The sequence below is a fragment of the Nannobrachium achirus genome (assembly GCF_963921795.1).
Source record: "Nannobrachium achirus genome assembly, chromosome: 12".
Classification (NCBI taxonomy): Eukaryota; Metazoa; Chordata; class Actinopteri; order Myctophiformes; family Myctophidae; genus Nannobrachium; species Nannobrachium achirus.
This window is the reverse complement of record NC_137832.1, coordinates 31,755,086-31,780,336: the sequence shown is the minus strand read 5'-3', so window position 1 is coordinate 31,780,336 and position 25,251 is coordinate 31,755,086. Positions and strand designations below refer to the sequence as shown.

The 25,251-nt window shown below is 42.8% G+C and overlaps 1 protein-coding gene across 1 annotated transcript; it reads right to left on the bottom strand.

Moving 5' to 3' along the window:
* Nucleotides 1–1,276: 1,276 nt before the first annotated feature.
* Nucleotides 1,277–25,048, bottom strand: LOC308295518 (melanopsin-A-like; the record flags this gene model as incomplete). The annotated part of the gene is made up of 9 exons (XM_080738569.1): nt 1,277–1,627; nt 2,109–2,267; nt 3,028–3,202; nt 3,511–3,618; nt 5,360–5,521; nt 6,782–6,953; nt 7,599–7,802; nt 7,934–8,067; nt 24,882–25,048. The coding sequence occupies 9 exons, from the start codon at nt 25,046–25,048 to the stop codon at nt 1,277–1,279; spliced, it is 1,632 nt and encodes a 543-aa protein (XP_080594695.1).
* Between the last annotated feature and the right edge of the window lie 203 nt (nt 25,049–25,251).

Sequence of the window (25,251 nt, the reverse complement as noted above, 5' to 3'; positions counted from 1 at the left end):
GAAACTTTTCTTCTTTTTTGAATAAAATTCCTAGCATTGATTCCTAGCTTCCATATTCTGAGAACTTTAGCCAAAAATAGCAGATCTACAAGCTCACAACGCCTCGCAGCATGAGGCGTTGTGAGCTTGTAGATCGTCTATTTTCGGCTAATAGGTTTGGTGTAGAGGAGAAAAAGAGCAGACTAAGTACAGAGTGAAAGGTCAAGTTTATTAAGCATTGACGGTTCTCGTGGTTAAATATCTGCAAACACACATTGACATGAATCCAAAATACACTAATGATTGTGCTGTCAAACGATGCAATATGGAATCTATGAAAAGGTCATGGGGGTCCCTGCTTCATCTCTCTCTCAGCTAAGGGGTCCTTGGCCTGAAAACGTTGAAGACCCCTGCGATAGAGCAAGCAGTTCTTCCTGAGGGGGCTCAGGTCCTTCAATGAGTGCAACAGGATGTTGCAGCTGTTCTGCCAGTCTGTAGTGGCCAGTGCCCTGGCCTCTTTGCACCTGTATTCTGGGGGTACGTTTTACAGCGAAGTTAGGGACACTAGCAGACTGAACAGACTGATGAAGAAAGCTGGCTCTGTAGTCGATGCTAAACTGAACAGTGTGGAGGTGGTGGCAGAACGAGAAAGAAGCTGGGGGCTATATGTTGCCCAACCCCTCCCACTCCCTCCAGAAGGAGATAATGGGGTGTCTTACTTCTCATAACTTGCTCTTGGACTATTTGGAGGTTAGTCTGTTGTTGTTATTTTTGATAACTGGCATTTGAGAACTGCCATTTGACAACTGGAATGTGTCTGGCTTTGTCTGTTTGTCCCGTGTCTGTCATTGGTCAATTAGTGTCTGTTTGTATGGCCAGTGTCACACTGGCCAAGCTTCGCAGCTGGCTCTTAATGAAATTAACTCATGCACCACTTCACGGCACGCTGGGTGTGATCTTTACTCTGCTGCTCTGACGTCCATTTTTATGGCAATACTGTCCATACACTGTACTTTACTGTGTACATATACAGTAGTCAAAGTGCAGTGGGCAGGGCAAGTTGTTTTAAGTACAACCTGGTGTCTGGTACTCTTTTCTTAGCCCCAGTGGACTGCTATACCTGCTGGCCCCTGTTTAGTTTATTTATTATCAACTAGTATATTATGTTGTACTATTTAACTGTCAATGCCACTTGAATATCCCCTGTGGGATCAATAAAGGTCTCTATTTAGCTAGCTCTTCTCACTATTTATGTAAAATGAAGTATCAAGTGCTTCAGGGGTAAAAGACATTCCAGTCACTTATCCACTGTCTCCAGATTGTCCACTGTCTCCTGTATAGTCTCCAGATTGGTCAGACTGCCCTCAGACGTGGGGCTGATGACAATGATGCGAGGAATGCTCTCTTGGGCAGAAGCCTGACTTCTTGCAATCTTCAGTGAGTCAGCGGAGCCACTTTTTTTGCGGCTGCCCTGCAGCTCACTGCTGGCCCCGCCTCTCAGCGCTTCATCTGATATCCCATTGACCAAACTCTGGCTCCGCCTCCCACTCAGAACCATCAGGGGAACAGTGGCCATGGTGACCGAGCCAGAGACCAGCTCATGCTCATAGACGTTTACCGACTCCCCCAATGTAGATGGATGCTGGTACTGTAAAAACGCACGAACGCACGCACGCGCACACACACACACACACACACACACACACACACACACACACACACACACACACACACACACACACACACACACACACACACATACTGTAAATATACTGTAATATTTGTATTCATGCAACAAATATAATCCATGTTCCAATATATCCAATGTTGATTTAGTCACAAGCTCCTGTTATTATCTTTAAATGGTTAAAACCCCACATACAGACATATCACAAAAAATAATATACAGTATATACATAATCTGATAACAGATCTACAAGCTCCCACCATGTTGCATCACAATACGTTGTGGGCTGGATTGGCTATTATCGCTGCTGCACAACACTGTCTTAATGTAAGACAAAGTAGGGAATTGATTTATGAACAAAAAACATATAAGGACGAAATATAGAGAAGGATACAAGATAGTCTGCAATATATATATGAGCATCCCTATGTTAAGTTCTCACCTTGTCCACCGTGTAAGTCTTAGTAGTCTTCCTCTGCTCCAGCTGTTTCTTATAGAGTTTGTCTTTAATGGACTGTTGATTGTAGGATGTCACATTTCTAAAGCTCAAGGAGTCACCTGACTTCATTTCCAGCGAATCGATCTCCACATCCTCAAACACCTAGAGGAGAGGAGAGGAGATAATCGCTTTGACACTTGCTGTTGCATACCGAAAATAGCAGATCTGCAAACTCACAATGCATCAGATCGACTTCTGATGCATTTTCTGCTGCGCGTACTTCGTTGTACGATGTAATCAAGGCTCAAGCTATAGTCTCTGTCAGGGACGTGCTGGCCATTGGGAAAAGCGGGACAACTCCCGAACGGCCGGTTCATTCCCGGCCGGCCCAGGCTGGCCATTAGGAAAAAATTTAAAATAAAATGTCGGCCTTCGTTCCATTTTGGGGGCTGGGCGGCCAACAAAGTAAATCGTCACTGTCGGGCAGAAACCTTGTATCTCCAAGTTTCAAATTTGTAATTTTTTTCGCAAAGCAAAGCCCTGCTTCATCATACAAGGCCGTCGCACAAAAGTAGTGAAAACAGCAGATCTACAAGCACACAACGCCTCGCGGTGCGAGGCGTTGTGTGCTTGTACCGGTAGATCGGCTGTTTTCACTAGTTTAAATCCTTTTTAAAATGATAAATTCAAAACAAACGGTTTTGGACATACAAGGTTTCCACCCGACAACGACAAAATATAACTCCTGTACAGTAATTGGCCCACTGGCTTGTCACTTGTCGTGATCTGAAATGGCAAATCTTTGAGTAGCAGCAGCACTATAGAGAGAGATCTCTCTATATAGTGCTGCAATGAGGGCCTCTCCAACTCTTTTTCCCGGGCTGAATCAGGGGCCCAGCATGTCCCTGGTCTCTGTCCTCACCGTGTCTGCAGAGGGGTTGGAGGATGCAGTTATAAACTGAGTCTTGGACGCCACAGACTGTCTGCTGATGATGGAGTCCCTGTAGGAGGACTCGCTGATGGACGAGGAGACACGCTCCTTTCGAAGAGTCGGCGACAAAAACCACAGACAAGGAACCTTCTCCGCCAAGGTGGTTCTGAGCAGAGCCAGAGGAGGAGTGAAAGAAACTCTGCTTTATTAACAATGCACTCAGTCAGTCAGTATGACAGTCAGTTAACAGTATATTTCTAAAGATGTTTCAATGTTATGCACTTTTCTGTTTTTCTACATTGTGAATGGTTAGATATGAACATGAACCGGTTTGAGGCCTTGTAGATAAACGAATAAGGATGGAGCATCTGTTCATAGAAGATGAATAAAAGGAACATTTCTGTTACCCCCCCCCCCCCCCCTTCCCCTCTGTAGTTCCCTTCAAACATACACAGTATCAACACTTCAATTCACCTGTATTTGTTGTGTATGATAGCATAGATGAATGGATTATAGATGGTGGAGGCCTTTGCTATGACAGCAGGAACAGCCTTGGAGTACGGTGACAGGATGTTGGCATGCCTGAATCAAACAGAACATAATCCAAACTGATGCACATGTCCACAACAAGCTGAGTGAGAATAGTGCAAAACATTAAAACAATGTATGTTTGTTTGTCTGTCTCTCTGTCCCCTTTGTCTTTCTTTCTGTTTGAGTACTCTACACCAGGGGGAGTCCGGGACCCCTAGGGGGTCCTCCAAATCTTTGTGTGATAGAAAGATTTTTTTCTCCTTTTTTATATTAACCAATCGAACCCTAGCGTGACGTCCATATTGGCAGAACTTTAGCCGAAAATAGCCGATCTACAAGCTCACAACACCTCGCAGCGTTGTGAGCTTGTAGATCTGCAATCTTTGGCAAAGAACTTTGGTGTAGAGGGGTAAAAGAGCAGACTAAGTACAGAATGAAAGGTCAAGTTTTATAAGTACTGACGATTCAAGTGGTTAAATATCTGAAAACACAAATTGACATGAATCCAAAATACACTGATGATTGTGCTGAAACTATATGAACGATGAAACTATATGGAATCTATGAAAAGGTTGTGGGGGTCCCTGCTTCATCTCTCTCTCAACTAAGGGGTCCTCGGCCTTCAAACATTGAAGACCCCTGCTGTACACTGTCCATTTATAACTCTGAGAGTGCACAAATGTAGCCAAATGGACCCGTAAAGAGTATACATTTGTAATCTCAAAGCAAAATTCAAACAGAGGATTTCACAATGTAGTCTCATAGGGAGCCTAGCTGGCGACTCAAAAGTTTAAGAACAAAGACGTCCCTTCATCATTTCACATTTTGCAGCACAATTAAGGGGCATATTAGGTGGATTAACCCCACAGCAGGGCGTACATGCACATGTGATTGTGTGTGCGCGTGCGTGTGGCGCGCGCGCGTGTGTGTGCGTGTGTGTGTGTGTGTACTGTATGTACTGTATGTACTGTGTCTACCTTCCCCCATAAATGGCACAAGGTTACATAACTACAGTCCATTCTTTGTTCCCAGAAGAATTTAAGACAAAACATGTGGTGGGAGAAATTTTTCAAAAGGTTGGATTAGCAGAGCTCAAAGAAAGGGACGTCTGTACATTTATTGTATTCCATCCATTCAGGAATATTTTGTCCTTATCCAGTTGAACCCCATTCTGGGGCAAACATTCTGAAAAAAGGCAAAGAGATCTGATGTTGAGGGGAAAATAAGGAGCGGACCATGATGTACAGACTGAGCCCTGGGGTGACCCGGTCAACTACTGTACATCTAATATTCTGACCATATTCACACCATGGTCATTTTATTCTTCCTCTACCCCAGTATGACGTTATTATTGAACCACGTGAACCCTAGGATCCCTATTCTGAGAAGGACATGATAGGCAAACATTGAGCATAAATTGTGTATGTTTTTAACAACTTAAACACAATATCCCATTTACACTTTAGGCCAATTCTAAAACAATTAACAGTTTTAATTAACACATTTACACATTTCTATTAAAAAGATAAATAAAAATGTATGCTGCAATAAATACAGCAACATCTAAAATGACAGGATCCCGGATTGAAAGGAATACTAGTATTGTTTAGAACATATCTAAATGGGACATACAGTGCTCTATATACTTTATCCCTCTACCCCAAATTCCCCAAATTCCCTGAAAATAGCAGAGCTTGTAGATTTCCACTGAATGAAACCATATAAGTTTCCTGTATTTCATTTGCTAGCTGTTGCTGTTTTCAGTTTTTCTGAGCGCATTATGGCTATTTACCCTGCCCAGGAAATGAGCGTCACACAGGCATATGGCGACCAGGAGAGGACATAAACCACGATGACCACGAAGGCAATCTTAGCCAACTTCCACTCAGTCCTGATGGTCTTCTGCTGGATCAAGGTGGATTTCCTCACCTGGGCCCCCAGTCGTTCCACTTCCCTGCAGCAGAAACAGGACGAAACAGATCAAATGAAAACCTGACATACTGTAACAAAACATGTGTTATTATTGTAGATAGATGTAATACTGGATAGATCATTACAAAACATACATGAACCACTTTCCGTAGGTCCTATTTATATAGATTTTAGTACTTTTACATTGGTAGTGTAAGTATATTTTGATGCCAATACTTTTACTCAAGTACTCAACTATTTCTAGACTGTGGTACTATTTTTACTTAAGTAAAACATAGAGAGTACTTGTTCCACCAGCCGGAGGCAGGCAGAGATTGTATATTTCCTGAGTGGTATAGTGCAGTGGTTCTCACAGTGTATTCCAGGGACTTTTCGGGTTCCTTTTTGGGGGTCTAAATTGACCCATACAAGCCAAGTGAAGGGGAGACCTTGAAATGTAAAAGTGTGAGAAACACTACAGTATAGTGTACATCATAATGAACACAGCGTGGGGTCATATCTGCTGCAATAAGAGCTGTTGTAAGTTTTCTCATCCTTTATTACTGGGGGTCTATGTTTTCACATCACCAGAATGAGGAAAGGTTAGGGATTTGGCTAGACAATAATTTATGGAGTTAAGAGGGATAAAAGTTACTTCATGCTGAAACATTCTGTATTATTATTAATTATTTGTCTTGAGGAAGCCATTGGTGTCCATTATGAAAAACAACTTTATGAGACTTGGCACTTGCATGACTTGACTCAGTTATTCAGCCAGGGACGTGCTGGGCCCCTGATTCAGCCCGGGAAAAAGAGTTGGAGAGGCCCTCATTGCGCGTTATAGAGAGAGATCTCTCTCTATAGCGCTGCTGCTACTCAAAGATTTGCCATTTCAGATCATGACAAGTGACAAGCCAGTGGGCCAATTACTGTACATGAGTTATATTTCGTCACTTTCGGTTGGAAACCTTTTGTTTTGTATTTATAATTTTTAAAATGATTTAAACTAGTGAAAACAGCCGATCTACAAGCACACAACGCCTCGCACCGCGAGGCGTTGTGTGCTTGTAGATCTGCTGTTTTCACTACTTTTGTGTAACAGCCTTGTATGATGATTTCCTAATGGCCGGCCTGGACCGGCCGGAAATGAACCGGCCGTTCGGGAATTGTCCCGCTTTTCCCAATGGCCAGCACGTCCCTGTATTCAGCTATGTTTGGTCATGATTAATGACTTTAGACAAACATACAAACAAACAAACAAACAAACACATTTTAAAGTATACACAACACAAATATAAAGTACCTGCTAGCTTTTCGTATTGCCAGGAACATGAAGAGATAACAGTAGAAGATTATTGCCAGTGGAATGAAGAAAACAAAGCAGCACAGCATCAAGGTGTAGCTCCGATTGGCCAGTGAATATGTGACATAATCCCAGGTACAGGAAGTCATCAGTCCCTCAGGAATATAGGAACCTAGAAGGGAAAGGGAAAAGGGAAAACGATGGCTGATAAAACATGTTTGACCATGTGTGTGTGATGAACAGCTGAATTGCGGTAAATTCTCTTTCACTAGCGTTGTGTACGTATGCTCGTGGCCAAAACAGTGGCATGTCGACCCCTAGCTCCATGATGATCTAAAACAGTGGTTCTCAAACTTGGGGTCGGGACCCCATTTGGGGTCCCCAAATTATTTTGTGGGGTCCCCAGATGATTAATGTAATGTATATTTCTCACTCAACGGTAAACAAACCAACATACAGTATAAGTGTATACAGGGTATCTGCACATTTATAAAGTCACAAATTAAGGACTTTCAAGACCGTTTTAATACCAAACTAGCCATATATTAAGAGAGCAAGAGGCGAACATTGTGAAAATAGCCGATCTACATGCTCACAATGCCTCGCAGTGCGAGTCGTTGTGAGCATGTACCAGTAGTTTGGCTGTTTTCACAATATTTATCTGTGGAACCGAGTCACATTAAATGTAATACCTACAATTCCGAGTGCTTGTCAGGGTGGGGGTCCCCAGTTCAAATATGTTTATTTTGGGGGTCACAGCCTAAAAAGGTTTGAGAACCCCTGATCTAAAAAAGCATTTCCTGGTTTATAAACTCACTCCAGCCAACGAGAGGTGCTAGACTCCAGGCCAGAGAGTACAGCCAGACCAACAGGATGGCAATGGTGGTTCTTCGTTTGGAGCTCCAGCGGAGGGCCTTCAGGGGCTTGGTGATAACCAGGTAGCGGTCGATGGAGATGGCCAGCAGGTTTATCATGGAAGTAATGCCAAACAGGGCTCCACAGAAAGCATACATCTTACAGCCTGTAAACACAGGACACACACCTAATCTCATTTACTAGTACACTGACCTGACTTATATTGATCTATACAGTACATCTGCATTTGATATAGATTTTGAAGAAAAGGGAAGAGAATTTAGAGAAGAGAATTACCCATTTCACCGAACACCCATTCCTTATACAGACAGTTGATGAAGAAGATGGGTGACTGAGTGAAGGCCATGAGGAAATCACTCACAGCCAGATTCATTATAAAGTAGTTTGGCAAGTTGCGAAGCTTCTTGTTACTACACGCACGCACGCACGCACGCACGCACGCACACACACACACACACACACACACACACACACACACACACACACACACACACACACACACACACACAGGGGAAAATAAAATGTGATTCTGTTAGTTACACACTATTTATAACATTAACATTTCTATGTGTTTTGAATTTTAGTTACCGTGGCTTTTAGATTTAGTTACCAGTTAATGTTTACAGTATGTATGTATTTGACCAATTTGTAGGCCTATGCCATGGCGCCTAAGGGTGTGGCTACTCCAGCTCACTTTATGCTGCTAAACTCACGTTTAGAACATTGGCACATTGTTACTTTGCATATCAAGTAACTTCCTACATCCAAAGATTCAGTACAGATTGCACTGAATTGAATTATTAGACTCTTGCTTGTGTGCAGCAGGGACCATACTGTACAATGTACTGTACAGTATACTCTACTTATATTTATGCTCCACTGCTACTGGCTGCTGCATGTGTTCCCTTTTACCGGCTCCATCTCCTGACGTAACCGTCACAGTCACAGACTGGACAGAAGAACAATTGGCAACACACATTTTGTGTACAGTATGTTTACTTGTGTTGCAATGTGTTCCCTGTTTGTTTCTATAATGTGTTCTATATTGTTTATTATTGCTACGTTTAGTTAGTCGATGTTTACTTTAGAATGTTTCGTTGAAGACGCAGCACTGGTCCGACAGCCCAACATGTGGTTGGCCCTGAAGCTTCCCTTTCATTATAAACCTTTTTCTTTTCTTTTTACATCGGCTATACACAATCATTATGATTTTGGTCCTCTTTGAAATCGAGCCTAGAGTGTGTCTTCAGGACGTATAGCTGTATGTGTGCACCTCATTGTTTTCCTATATTTCATAATCAACCCCATCTCCACCGCTTGATTCCTGGAACCCACTAGAGTAATGGTCACCGCCATATGGATGGGTGTATGTGCGTTTTATGGCACAGAGAGATTTTCTCTTAGAAGCCATGCATGAGCATGTATGTTAATATGCTTTTCTGAGTCAGTGACCACACGCTGAGAACCAATCTAATCTACACGCCCCCACCCACACACACACACACACACACACACACACACACACATACAGACACACACACACACGCACGCACGCACACATACTCTCTTCGCTGACCTGATTTCTATCAGAGAACATAAACTCATATGCATTAAGCCTGTTGCTCCATCTTCTAATACGGCCGTGAAATTGGGTCTTTATATGTTAGATCACTGTCAAATACGGATTTTATCTTTAATTATTTTATTGCTTCTACTAAGCTTGATTCTATATGTTATATTTGTAACAGATGTGGCTAAAGAATGGTGATGGTGTTCAAATTCTAGAGTGTTTTAGTCAACGCAGACCAACGGTGAAGGTTCCAAATTTGTTTTGTTTGGACTTGAGTGCATTTGACACCATTGATCATAATATTATTATCAATAGATTACAGCAGTGGTTTACTATCTGGCACTATTGCAGGGTTTTCTTTTGTATCAGTTTCCCCTTCCTACATTTAAATTATACATAATTCTTTTCCTTCCCCTTGACATTACAGTATACTCTAGGTAGGAATGACACGTATAGGCATGAAATCTCCAATTTAATCTTCCAGTGAGGCCTAACAACTATATCATCTTTTCCCATTTAGTTCACTCTCTAGCAGATATTATAAATTGGATGTCCTTGAATTTAACTTTTGAAGCTGACATTTTCATGATTGTCCTAGATCAGTGAACAAATTATTTTATCCAACAATGTCAGGTCTGTTGCCAAAAACCTTGGTGTTTTATTGAGTCCCATTAACAAACTTGTTCAGACATTATTATTATTATTTTAACATCTCAGGAAAAATCCTGAGATAAATTCTGAGTTTTATGAATGCACCTTTTCCTGTGTTTGGAGCTGTAGCTACTGTTAGATTTAACAGTAGCTACAGCTCCAACAGAACCATCTCCACGGGGGCTCCACAAGGTTCTGTTATCTCACCAGTACTGTTCACCCTGTATACGGATGATTGCAGCAGCTCAGACCCCGAGCTACTGCTCATAAAGTATTCGGATGACACGGTCATCATTGATTCCACAAACTCCAATGACCGTATTATCAGGGAAATGGACAGGTTTGCGGAGTGGTGCAAAAACAACTACCTGGACCTAAACCCCAGCAAGACAAAGGAGTTGCTGGTGGACTTTAGGCAGGACCCGCCCACTCCCCCTCCAGCCCTGAAGATAAATGGCCAGGAAATAGAGCGAGTCGAGGAATACAAATACCTTGGCACCACCATCGACCACAAGCTCACGTTCAAGACCAACGTTGAGAACATTCATTCCAAGTGCCAACAACGACTGTTCTTCCTGAGGAAGATGAGGAAGCTCCAGGTACGACCATCAATCCTGCAGGCCTTCTATAAGTCATTTGTAGAGTCCATAATGACTTTTAACATCACGGCATGGTTTGGTGTGACGTGGGCCAACAACAGGAATTCCCTTGACAGGGTTGTCAGGATCAGTGGGAAAATCATCGGCATGAACCAGGAGCCACTCAGCAGCATCCATAAAAAACGGACAGAAAAAAAGGCCTCTCAAATAGTTGAGGATAATACACACACCCTCCACAACTATTTTAATTTAATGCCCTCAGGCCGTCGATTCAGATCCTCGACCTTTAAAAAAAGGGGCTTAAACAGCTTTGTGCCCACCTCCATCAGACTGCTGAACACCTAGGTCTGGTGGAGCATGTCTGGACTGCCCCCCCCCCAACCTGATGGACTCTAGTGAACATATGTTTTGCAGTTTGTCATTTACCTTGCTTATTTATTTATTTATTCATACACAATTTCTATAATGATCTTTTTACATTTTTTAAAGAACTAGTTTTTAAACGTAGTGCTTTTTACCATAGTGACATTTATGTTTTTATGTTGTGAATGTATGTTTTTAACCACTGCACAAACAAAGTTCCGAAAGGAAAATAAAGTTCTTTGAATTGAATTTGATAACCAGCCCCAGGTCCAGCCTCTTGATTTCTGGAACCCACTACAGTAATGTGCACATACGGATGGGTGGATGTGGGTTATGGGGCAGAGGGCTTTTTCCTAGAAGCCATGATAACACAGTGCATATGATAATATGCTTCTCTGAGTCAGTGAATACACGCTGACAACCAATCTAATATATCTAAGCCGACCCATCACACACACACCTCACTGACCCAATTTCTATAAATCAGACAACATTGATAGTATACATAAGAGGTAAGAGCTTACAGTGGCGCTCCATATTATAAACACCTGACCCACATTTATTTCAGAATCTAATCACAAAAGAACATAGTCCTATACAACTAGACAGCTGCTCCCTGTGGAGCATAGATCTCTGCCAGCGATTGCTTTTAAAACAAGCTTGTAATTTAATTACTGTACATTTTTATTAAACTAAATAAATAATAATTTAACTTTTTTTGACTCAGTGTTTGAGCTTGTATTTCTTGGTGGAAAGGGAAGCACCTAGCAGGGCATTCTCGTTTAGTAGATTGAGGTATACAACTCCTGTCATGTGCAGCTGTGTTCACCTTCACATATCAGTGTTTCTCAATAGGATTTGCCTTCTGCACTTGACTGAATGCATGCAGTATATTGTTGTCTTTTTATTTGAATGTTTAATGTATTCTAACCATTTTCATTCTGATTATATCTTTTTATAACAGGAGAGGGCTCCTTCTTACAGATGTGCTGTTTCAAGTCTTCAGGCTTTATTACTCTTTTCCAGAACATGGCCTTTCTAATTCTTATGGATAATGGAGCGTATTTTTGCATAAACCCGCAAATGGCAAGCAACCACTCCATTCCCATTGAAAAGCAGAATCCTTCATGGGTATATTTAAACTTCAAAGTCAGAGAAGGTCATAAAAATTGCAAAAATAGCTGATCTACAAGCTCAATGTTCTGCCAATCCACTGGAAATCTGCTGTCTTGCCAATTGCAGGATGTGTGAAGTTTTGAAATGGCACATCTGACAGACAGACAGACAGACAGACAGACAGACAGACAGACAGACAGACAGACAGACAGACAGACAGACAGACAGACAGACAGACAGTTACCGAGACAGAAGGGGGGTGACTATAGGACTTCTCTAAAACAGACAGGCATTGATATTTCATACAACCTGTTGTTGGATTTGACTTGAATTAAAATGTGTGCTGATACTGTATGCAGCCATCCATATACTGGCCTAGTATGAACCAAAGATCATAGGTTTTTGACTGTCTGTTTGATTAAGCTGACGCCTGAATAACCTGAGAAAAAGTTCTCCCCAAAGAATAGCATGGCCATCTTAGTACTTATTTCAACACCATTCAGCTATAGGATGAACTTTCTGAATGTAGGCCTACTTACGAATACAGGATGTGATCATTTAGTTTCTTTAACAGAGAAGTAATGAAAGTGGTTCTGAAAACATGCAACATTCAACAATCTTTCAAATCTGACTTTGAGGTCAATCCTGGACTGTACTGCACAAGACTAATGCCTGGTTTCTACATGAAAATAGCAGATATGCAAGGAGAGAGGGCGAGATCATTTAGCGACCTACAACCGGGTCGCGACGTGGTCGGTAGTTTTCAGCGACCGGGTCGCAAAATCGAGCGACCGGGTCGCTAAATGGAGCGACCGGGTCGCTAAATCACCGACCGCGGCACTAAAGCGAGCGACCGGGTCGCTAAATGGAGCGACCGGGTCGCTAAATCACCGACCGCGGCACTAAAGCGAGCGACCGGGTCGCTAAATCGACCGACTGGGACGCTAATTCCATCGACCGGGACGCTAATTCCACCGACTGGGACGCTAATCCAGCGACCGGGTAGGTAAATCCACCGACCGGTGGTCGCTTCCACCGACCTACTAACCCTAACCCTAACCCTAACCCTAAACCTAACCTCAGTAACCTTACCTCAGTTAGGCTAACCTGCCACGCAACACACAACACAGAGTATGACTCGGGCTTAAGCCTGTGGGGTGTCTCATTCAGTCAGCTAAGAGCGGTTGTCTAGGAATCAGATAATGAGGGTTCTTGGTACTTGTCGCTGAAGAGTACCTATTGATGTAAAACGTTGGCGCCTCAACTGGATGGGTTAAATGCAGAGGTGATTCCAGGTATATGGATTTCAACTGTAGTCAACAGAAGTCCCTTTCAACTGTATAATTGTTTTCAACTGCCATTGTTTTTCTCTATTCTCATTCATTCACTGAACTACATTTTGAAAACGTCACACTGCCATATTATTTTAGCTTCATTTTAGAGAAATATATTAAATAATCAATGAAAATCAATCTAGGGTAAGAACCTACGGTGCAACATCTGCAAACATTCAAATATTTGCTGATGCAACATTGCTCTCTCCACATCTTTCTTGCATAAACAGATGAACCATGCCACGCACGCACGCACGCACGCGCTGCCGTGATGACCCCATTGCGTGGCGATTTCATCATAACATGGAGCCATTGAATTGATTGAAATGATGCCCTGATTTCCTGACACGCATTTTGCGCCCAAGCTCAACATAAACGACGTCACCTATTTCACACAATTGTTTGACAGACATAGATACGCTGAAGGCTGCATGTCCATGTGTATCCCCCGGTGTAAATGAAATCGCACCTGCGAGAATGGAAATCTCCAGGCGACCGTTCACAAGAGAGCCGCGGCGAATGGTAGCTTGCAGTCCCCAACGGTCCTCGCCGTGAAGCGTACAGTTGAAACTGTAGACTCCGGCGTGGCGTATATGATACTTTCCGTCGTCTGGGTGGAAATTATTCCCGTCATTGGTAATAATTTCATCAAACTTTAGAATCTCTTCTCTCTCCCAGGGGGCTAGGACCCCATATGAAAGGGACACGGCAAAGGCCGAGTTTCGTCTATCAGCCTCTCTCTTCAAGAATAACTGCATCATATCCTCTACATCTTTGACCCTAACCTCGATGTATGGCCTACAGTGGCGGCTCCAGAAATGCTTTAATGGGGGTGCTTGAAGGGAGCTTGGCTATTAATGGAGGTGCTAAGTAGTTGTGGATATAGCCTACCAATTTACGTATATACAGTATAAGAGACTAAACAAACACACATGTATTTATCTTTTTTTATCATTAAATTTTTTATTGTTTTCCACAATATATAAAAACAATAACAACAACAACAATTTACAAGAAATAATCAACTTCAATATCAATCCCCCTCCCAACCCACCCCTCCATTGTCCACGCACAATTCACATATTCGATCCATGAATTATCTATTAAGCAGGTTTTTCAGTTCAGATATCAGGTCCGTCCACAATGTCAATGTTCCTTGTTGTGCTTGATTAATCCTTGCAGAAGAAAGCTCAAGATAAGAAATATCCAGAAAGCTCCTCAGCCAATGCGTCTCTGAAATGTCATGAGGAGGATTCCATCTCTGAACAATAATCTTTTTGGCTGCTGTCAGACCCGCAAGCCAGACTTTCCGGGTTTTTTCCCTAAGATGTAGTTTAGAATCATCGTTCAAAAGATGCACGAATGGGTCTACTGGAAACTGTACCTCTGTCAGGTCCGATATAGTTTTTATGACCTTTCCCCAAAACTCAGAGATTCCCGGACATTCCCATACCATATGAACAAATGAGCCCAATGTTCCCGGGGCACAGAAAGTGCAATATGGGTTTGGTGCCAATCCCATTCGATGCCTGATTCTGGGTGTTACATAGGCTCTGTGACAAAACTTGAAATGTATGTACTGATGATTTGGGTTCTTCGATGCCCCAGCCACATTATCCCAAATAGCATCCCAGTCCAATTCTAGTCCCACATCTGTTATATCACTATTCCAGGCCGTCATTCCAACTGAGGGAGAACATTTCTGAGAATTTAGATGATCATACAAGTATGATACGATTCTTTTAGGAGCTCTATGAAACCAATAAAGAATGGGATGGTCTTTTAATTCTGCACCCCAGGGAACGCTATAGGCTCTGCAAGCAGATCTCACTCTAAAATAGAAGAACAGGGAATTCCTATCAATACCATATCTTGTGATGAGGTCTCGAAAGTCGAGGATATTATTCAACCCATTGATATCTTGAAGAGTCCTAATGCCCTTCTCTTCCCAATTCCGATTAGTAAAAGGTCTCCCTCCAGACAGTATGTTATTGTTATTCCATAGCGGAGAAGATTTACACCATTTACTTTCAAATCCTATAAATTTCTCTACTGCTCTAAACACCTGAAGTAGACATGTAAAGATTGGACCATAGTACAAGTTACATTTCTTAGTAGAAATACCCATTAGGAGGAAATCCTTCATTTTAGTCCGATTTAGTAGTTCTCTTTCTAAATCTTTCCATGATGAGTCATTACCATCCTCCATCCAAACATTAAGACTTCTCAACACAAACGACCAATGATACAATTTGAAATTTGGACATGCCCATCCCCCCTCAGGCTTCCTGTACTGAAGTACTGACCACTTAATGCTCGGCTTTTTGTTGTTCCAAACATATTTTCTCAATAAGGTATCCAGCTTCTTCCAATAGCCCATAGGGGGTGCCAACGGGATCATTGAACTAACAAAATTCACACGGGGCAAGATATTCATTTTAACCACCGCTATACGAGCTGGTACCGATGAAGGTAGGTGCTTCCATCTATTGATATCATCTTCAATTTTCTTAGAAACCAAAGTGAAATTTGTTTTAGCTATAGTTGATAGTGATGTACTTATTTTAATACCCAAATAGGTCACTTCATCTGCCACAACAATCTGAGGAGGGATGACAACTACGTTTCTGTCCACATTCACAAGCATTAAAGCAGATTTTGATAGATTAACCTTGTAACCCGAAAAGTATCCAAACCTCTCCAATAATTCTAACACTACTGGGAGCGATTGTTGCACCTCTGCCATGTATACCAACGTATCATCTGCATAAAGAGAAATAGAATGCGATGTTGCACCTACAGTAATAGGGGAGATTCGAACACAGCTCCTAATAAGTTGCGCCATGGGTTCAATGGATAAATTAAACATTAAAGGGGAAATTGGATCTCCTTGGCGAACTCCACGCTTTATATCAAACAGTTCTGAAAAACCTCCTCCAACATTCACCCGGGCTGATGGATTAGCATATAAAGTCTGAATCATTTTAATAAAATTTTCCCCAAATTTGAATTTCTCCAACACCTTCCAGAGATAGGGAAACTCCAGCCTATCAAAGGCCTTCTCCGCGTCAACAAACAGTAGGCCACACCCCCTTGGGATCTTGCCTGATGCACCCAGAATGTGGAGGAGTCTTCGAACATTATCAGCTGCGAGACGGCCCTTTAAAAAACCGGTCTGATCTGGAATAATTAGTTTCCCAATGACTGTCTCGAGCCTGCTGGCTAGAACTTTAGAAAATATTTTTAAATCAGCATTAATCAATGATATAGGCCTGTAATTTGCACATTCCAAGGGGTCCTTTCCGGGTTTTGGGATAAGTGTAATCAAAGCTGTGTTCAAATCTCTGTGAAAAAAGCCCTTTTCAATCGCATAGTTCAATGTTTCCAACCATAGTGAGCCAATGACCTCCCATAGTTCTAGATACAGCTCTACTGGAATACCATCAATACCAGGTGTACGGCCCTTGTTAGTATCCTTCACAGCTTTGAGTAATTCCTCTAATGAAATAGGCGCATCCAATTTTTCTGACTCCTCTGATGTTAAGCTAGGAAGGTCTAACTCTTCAAAAAATCCTGTAAAGTCCTCTTCTGTAGGAACTCTGCCCCCTGTGTAAAGCTCCCTAAAATAATTCTTAAATGTATCATTTATATCCTCTGTTGAGGACACTAAACCCCTATTGACACATCTAATGGTTGGGATAGCCCTTTTGGCTTCTTGACGTTTAAGCGTTAACGCTAACAAATGGCTAGGTCTACTTCCCTCTGCATAATATTTATGTTTAGTGATATGAATCATGTATTCTGCCCTGCGTCTTAATAAATCGTTTAATTCTGCCTGCTTAGTCTTGAGCTCATTTTCGGTTGAACTGGTGTAGTTCCCCTCAAGTAGGTCCTCTAAGTCCTTACATTGCTGTTCTAATCGAGTAATGTTTTGTAGGCGGGTCTTATGCAAATGGGAACTAAACCAGATTGCATTACTTCTAATGAAACCTTTAACTGTCGCCCAGACTACAGTCAAATCAGTAACACTATCTTTGTTTATGGAAATAAACTCGGTCACTTTAGATTTCAGTTGCGTAATGTATTCCTCATTTTTCAACAAAGTACAATTAAACCTCCATCTGGACGCTTTGTTTTTAACATTTGCATAATTAAATGACGACAATATGGGGCTATGATCCGACAACAGCCTAGGCAAGAATTCAACCGGATGCACCGAGGTTAGCAGGCCAGATGAAATTAAAATATAGTCAATACGACTGAAGCTTTTGTGTCTAGGAGAAAAATAGGTATAGTCCTTCACCAAGGGGTTATGCATTCTCCATACATCGACTAAATTAAGATCTTTTATGAAGCTTTTTAACGATTTGGACGCGGAATCTTGAGGACCCACCAGATTCGCAGAGGATTTATCCAATTTAATATCGATCACTGCATTCATATCTCCGCCAATATATAACTGATAGTCATTTAGCTTAAGTAGTTCTGCAGTAATTGAGGGGAAAAAGTCTGCCTCAAAATTGGTTGGAGCATAAATGCTAACAAAGGCAACTTTTTTACCTTGGATGGATGTACAACTTTATGCTAATCGACCCTTCTTATCAGCACCTATTTTATCAAAGGTTATATTAATATTTCGTTTCGGTATTATCATCACCCCTTTTGTACGTGAACCATCCGAAGAGGCCACTACTGGTTTATAGAATCGATTTTGCATTCTGGGGGCGTCTTCCAGTTTGAGATGCGTTTCTTGCAACATTGCGATGTCAATTTTCTTCCTGCGCAAATAATCTAGGACCTTTGAATGTTTTTGTGGAGTATTTAAACCTCTGACATTAAATGATAAAATATTAAAGGATTCTACCTTTCCCTGTACCTGCTGCGAATAATTAGTGGCATTTGGAGGAGCCCTTCCCCCCACCCCCCTCCCCCTCCCTCTATTCAGTATTCTCCTACTACCCCCCTCCCCCCTCCCCTGACTATGTAACATCAGTGAGCAACACTTAGCAATGTCCGACACTGAACCCCTTATGTCCCCTCCCCTTATAATCATACAGTAGAAGTTACCCACAGACATACATTGTATAAAACAATAAGAACAATGGAAATAATTAAGAATACCCAGCATGCTTGGAAACGTATCAAGAAAACATCATCAGATCACCCACTTAACCCTGTCTAACCATAACTTAAATTCCCCATTGTGGTTGGAAACGTATCAAGAAAACATCATCAGATCACCCACTTAACCCTGTCTAACCATAACTTAAATTCCCCATTGTGGCGCGTACTCTAGATGTGAGCAGCCCGAAGGGTCCCGAACTTCCATACAATGTGCCGATCACGGAGATTCTAATAATCTGATTCAGAAACCCCATTATGTAACCAAGCATGCTAGTCTGTTAAACATTGCCCCAAATAGAAAATAAAGAAAGTAAAAATAACACAAAAACAGAGCATCCTTATGTGTTCCTATCTAAGCTCTGTTCAGATCTTGTGATCATTAACACACATAACTTATTGTCCCTTAAGAGTAACCACATGACGACCACCCCGATGTATAATTGAAAAAATGAACGAGAACAGCACCGGAGTCAAAACTCCCATACTGTCCTCGAGATACTGTTTAAGTCAAAACCGTGACTCCGGTCCACATCGACAGAGGGAGCCTTCCAGCTCCCCCCGACGCTGCAGACCAGAGCCGCACGAGCCGCAGCCAAACACAATAATTACACCAACTTGACTCCTTGTCCAAGTAACACACACCAAAAAAAGAAAAGAGAAAAACAAAAGAAAATGTATATAAAGATAAAGCTATTAGTTACTAAAATAATAAAACGAACTGCATTTAACCGTGAACTTGTGTAGCAATACCCGAGGCTGTCTCACTTATTATCCAAATAACGAAAATTATATAAACATAATAATACTGACAGCATTTATCCTCGTCCTTTTCCTAGTATGTTAGAATCTATATGAATATCAATGTCCTTATTAAATAGCCTCGGTCCTCTCAAATCAGAAAATAATAACAAAAATAAAGATGATAGTACAAATAAAAAACAAAACTAAAATTAAACAATATATATAGAGCCCATAAGGACCCCCATCTGTTCATTTGCCCATGTCTATTCTCTTTCCAATCACATGGTTAGATACAGCTCACCCCGTCTCCTTTACGCATCAGCTAACGGGCAGCAGCTCCTCTCCATTACGCATCAATTGGGGGACGGCGGTCCCTCTCCTTCTCCTTCTATGTCGGCGATGTCCTCCTCCCCCGGCGCTCGGTCCCCCGGTGGCGATGTGTCTCCAGCCTCGCGTGGATCCAGGGCTGCCCTCGCCTCCTCCGCCGAGTCAAACGTCATCTTCTTGCCGTTGAAAGTCAGCTTTAGGACGGCTGGGTAGACGAGGCGCGTCTCGATGCCTAGTTGCCACAATCTGGAACGGATTTCTTGGAATGCGCGACGAGCCTTGGTAGTACCAGGGCTGTAGTCCGCAAAGAAAAGCAGCTTGGTTCCATCAGGGAGAGTCGGTTTAGCTTTCCGAGCTCCATCCAGGATCGCCTGCCTGTCGGGGAAGTGAAGAAGCCTGAAGATCATCGTTCGCGGTCCCGACTTTCTGTTGGAAAAGATTCTGTGCGCCTTATCCACTGTCACCACAGCATTACGCAGGCTCTTTAGGGTTGGAATCCATTTGGGTAACATCTTCTGGAGATAAGCCCTCGCGTCTTCGCCTTCTGCTCCAATTGGCAAATTAATCAAGCGGACATTATTTAATCTGGATCTGTCTTCTAACATGTTGAGTTTCATCTGAATTCTGGACATCTCGGCAAGGTAGGAATCATGGTTCTTCTCGCTTTTGCGCACGTCCTCCTCCAGGCCATCCACTCTGGTGGACAGCGTGTCAAACTTTTTAGCATGAGCCCTCAGTTGTCCCTTCAGTGCTTTGAGCATATCACCATTCTCTGTCAAACTTTTCTGAATGGGGTCTAGAGCTTGCCCAATTGCATCTTTCACGGTGGAATTCACCCTACCCTGCCACGATGCCATCTGCGTTTCGATTGTTTGTTGTATTAGCTTAGCTAGGTCCACTGGTAAAACGCTAGCATGCTGCTGTCCTCCACCTGAATCTTGCTTTTTCGGAGCAAATGGGTCGCTGGCCTGTTCCATAGTGTGAACTTGGTTCCTTAAGCGTGTCAAAGTTGAAAAACTGATGGTCTATGAGTCGGAAAATATATAAAAAGAGGAAAGTTTTTCAGCGCTCAGTGCCGTGCGGCCATCTTGCTTCGTGCCTCACGTGACCCCTCGACGTCGTATTTATCTTTATTTTTGCTAGGCTCCAAAAGCCTATACGTACAACAACCAAAAAAAGAAAAAAGCCTAGTGTACTATTATTGACAAAGCGAATCACTGTTCAATCAGTACAATTCAAGTATCGCATCACAAGTGTTAAGTCACATTAAATAAATGGTAATACCATCAACAAAAGGAGTGATGTATAGGGCAGGCTATAGGCTGCACACAATGGAGATACTGAAAATTTCTGGCACATTTTATTTTTCTCCTAACTTATCATGAAGGACTTCTAGTGGGCAGGAATCTTTTTTTCACCAATGTCACAGATTTGAAAAAAGATAATTTTATTTGATGACTGAAAAAAAAATTCTTGGGGGTCCTACGGGGGTGCTATGGGCTTCTTTGGAGGTGCTAAAGCACCTTCAAGCACCCCCCTGGCGCCGCCTATGATGGCCTACACTGCTCTTCGCTGTAACGAGGGGGCCCTTCGCTGCCTATCGCTTGCTCATCCGCGCGGGGACCAGTCGTGTTGCTGTTGCCATAACTAACGGGTTCGCTGTCAGGCGCTGTCTCGAGGTCAGCACCGGCCGTGGGGTGCGCTCTACGGCCTTCCTTCCTGGAAACATTGCGATCCTTCTTCGATTTCCGGATTCTTTGAGTTGCGGCTCTGAGGTGGCGCATAAAATGGGAAGCCATTGGGTCGTGGGTAAGTGCTTAATTGTCTCCACCAGCCGAAGGCTGAGTGGAGAGTATGTTTTCCCCTCCGTCCGTCCCGCAATATGATGTCATATTGCGTCATATTGCGTCATATTGCGTCATATTGGAGAGTATGTTTTCCCCTCCGTCCGTCCCGCAATATGATGTCATATTGCGTCATATTGCGTCATATTGCGTCATATTGCGTCATATTGCGTCGCTTGAGGATTGGTCGAGCTTCATATGACATTTTGGCTTTTGGCTTCAATGTTGTTTCCCCCTCTGTTTATACTCACAATTGAGTATAAACTACTTTTTCAGAACGAGATTAAGATAAGATCTAGAATAGATAAGATCACATCGGAATAAACTATCCCACTATAAACAAGATCTCCAGCCTTATCTTTCTCTAAGTAAGAGAAAAGAGTGCTGTAATCCAAGAAAGACCTGGAAGAAGCCGCTCCCGACCAAAGAAGCACCACAGGCTACCTCCCCCACAGAATCCAGCAGCCCCCTGGCGAGCCCTCAACCTTCTTAGCTTTCCCTGCCACAGAGCTCGCTGCCGGCCCCGCCAGCCACCGCCGCCGGTGTGCAGAGTCGAGCAAGGCATGGGTCGAGGAGTTGGAGAGGCTGAAGCAAGAGCAGCGGGAGTGGGAGAAGAAACTAGCGGCGGTGGACACCCTCAGCAGGGACGGATTCAGCATTATTCCAACTGCAGGGGTCAATGCCACGGCAGGTCCGGCATTTACAACCCCTGTAGAGTTGAGTAGTTCAAATAATGCATGCAGCGTCCGATTGCCATGAAAGGTCTAAGGTGAAGAACATATGCCACCCTTTTTACATTGGCCTATTATTTATACAGTAGCACCACCAGGACGCACAGCCTGGTGGAGACCTGTGCTCGGAAGAGCACTGCTTCTAGTTAGTATATCAAACTTGAGGTGTCTCTGTACACAGTAGGCCTATCAACCAAATATATAACCTATGACCTATAACCTGTGACATCATCATGATGTCATTATGCACATTTGTCCAAATTTGGAAATTCACATTTCACATTTGGAACAGAGATTCGTTCAAGGCAAACTTTGTTTCTCTAGCCTACTGCAGCGCTGTATTTTCTAAATGAATTAAAAGAAAGTAGAACATAAAATCTTAAGTAACAATGCAAATGTAATTAGGGTTAGAAAACTATTGTTTTCCCACCTTTAGATCTGCTGACATCCTTTCTATCTAAATAGCCTCTAATAATATAACTCGAGTGAGTTATACAGACCCATATAAAGGGTAAATTTTGTTCCTAAACTATCAGCTTGCAAGGCCCTGCCCTATAGCATCTAAATCAGTTTAACCACTTTGAGTTTGAACCTATATTATGTACATTGTCTTTTAGATCTGCCATTTTGATTTTTTTTAATGTTAAATATTTTGAATATTTTAACAATTAGGCCTATATATTAATTGAAAACATTTGAAAACCAACCACTGGTTTAAGCGTATAGTTTAAGCTTTTTCAATTCAGACAACATTAAATGACAGACAAATACAATACAGTGGTCTGCTATGCCAAAGCAAAAGTATCATCATAAAAGTGTCAAAGTAGGCGTTTCGAGGTGAGTTACGTAATCGCGTTGTGACCCTGTTCGGTCAGGTAGCGCCCGGATTGGTGCGCTCTGCGTTTGACGGTTCCTCTCAGCCAATCACAACGCGAGCTCCGTGTGGTCTCGTGCCGCTGCCGCGAAAAGAACGGTGTTTGAAATGTTCACGTCCACGTCCAGTCTGAGCGGTAGACTCCAGACTCCAGACTCCAGAGTCCAGAGTATTCTGCGGCCTTGCATTCTGTCAGCAGCGCTCTAGAGATACAGTTCGTCGCGACGCATTTCAGCAACACCGGCCGTTACGAATACCAGTAGAGTCGCCGAAATGAAGGTCGCCCGGAATGGTCGCCGACAAGTGTCGCCGACGTGTTTGGAATAGTCACCTGGCGTTATAGAAAACTCATCCAGGCAGTGAGAAATCTCATCGAGAATGGTCGCCGACGTGTTTGGAATAGTCGCCTATATTTATAAACCATTATAGACAACAAAGGTATAAAGGGAGCGAGTGAGTGAGTGAGTGAGTGAGTGAGTGAGTGAGTGGGGTATTAAGAGGTGAGACATTACATTTTGTATAACTTGCTTCTATTGCAAGAAATTAGCAAAATAGCCATGCAGTCTGACCATATCATACTGTATATTATTTATTACATATTACATACATGCATGCAGTATGATATGGTCAGTTTGCATGGCCTTTGGCCTTTGTGCACTCAAAAGATGGCCAACAGGGGGAGGGAGGGAGTGCTAACCCATGCATGCTAAGAGGCCCCCCAGACGAGATGCGAACTTGCATGAGATCAGAACTCGGAGCCGGGGGTTGATCGGTGTTCATTTCAAACGACAGCGATCCTCTGTCTTGAATTCGGCCCGGTATATCCCGCTGTGCCAAGTGAAATATCTGAGACCAACACGAGACCGACGTCTAGCGATTCTAGCCTCTTGGCGATCTTGGAGGGAATCTTTTTATTCCTCAAGAGGAATAAAATCAAGAGTTGGGGATATATAATATCTTTATTATATTTATATAAGATAGGCTAATAATATATTTGGCTTGGAATTGGCTGTCGAATCATCTTTTACAGCATCACAACGGCGAGGTTTGGTTTGACAGTTAATTACCTTGAGTGCTACATCTGTGATGTGATGTAGTCCACATTTTGAAGAATTAGGCCTAATCGTTTTTTTTAGGTGAAAACAAGGGGAATGCATTAGGGTGGGATGATCATGAGGCGGTGGGAAAGTCAGACCGACAGAGTTCAAGTTTAACCTCTCTCTCTTTTTTTTTTAACTTGGCCTATTGAGCGCTGAGAAAGGCTCACAACACATCTTTGATGTGGTGCAGATGCACACCTGAAAGCATTCTATTCTCACTGATTAATGGCCAGAGCGGAGAGAGGAGGATGCCGTGTGTGTAAATGAAAAAGGTTCACGACTCAGCTTATTGAGCCTAATATATTAATTAATTAAAAGGGTTCTAAATCGACCTATAGGCCTACAAGTGCAACTCTGACAGTGTTGGTTGAAGGCTTGAGGTTGGACAGTCACAGCCCGACAGAGTTCAAGTTTAACCTCTCTTTTTTTGGCCTAGGCTATATAGAGTGCGGAGAAAGGCTCACTTTGATGTAAATGGGCAATTTCCTATATTGAACAAATGCGCACATGCCGACGCTGTGTGTGTGTGTGTGTGTGTGTGTGTGTGTGTGTGTGTGTGTGTGTGTGTGTGTGTGTCACGCGCACACGCACACACACACACACACACACACGCACACACACACACACACACACACACACACACGCACGCACACACACACACACACACACACACACACACACACACACACACACACACACACACACACATCCAACTCTGACATAATACATTCAATGACAGTTTGATGTGACATTCAGTGTTCAGCTAAAATCAATGCACAAACACACACACACTCCCACAAATGCATATTGTAATCCCTAAAATAAAATAAGTAAAAAATAAATAACCCACCTATAGAAGGCGAACATAACCAGGGCATTCCCGGTGATGCCCAGAGCTCCAATGACAAAGACGAAGGAGGCGACGATGTAGTGAACATGGTCCGGCACCTCCACCTTGTGAAAGAAGCTGCTCTGGGTGAAGGTCTGCTCGGGCTCCATGCTGCTAGTGGACCACATGGTTCATACACCCCATCAGAACCGTCAGCTCAGCAGAATGAAGCGGCACCACAGTGGTGGGCAATATGACGAGGAACCTTTTAAACAACACTGCATGATTTGGAAGAGTTGAGAAGAAGATGGAAGCCTCTGGTTCTAGAGTTTCAAGTTCAGGGGTCATTCCTTTCCGCCTCTGCTTAGCCTCCATGGCACTCTGACAGGTT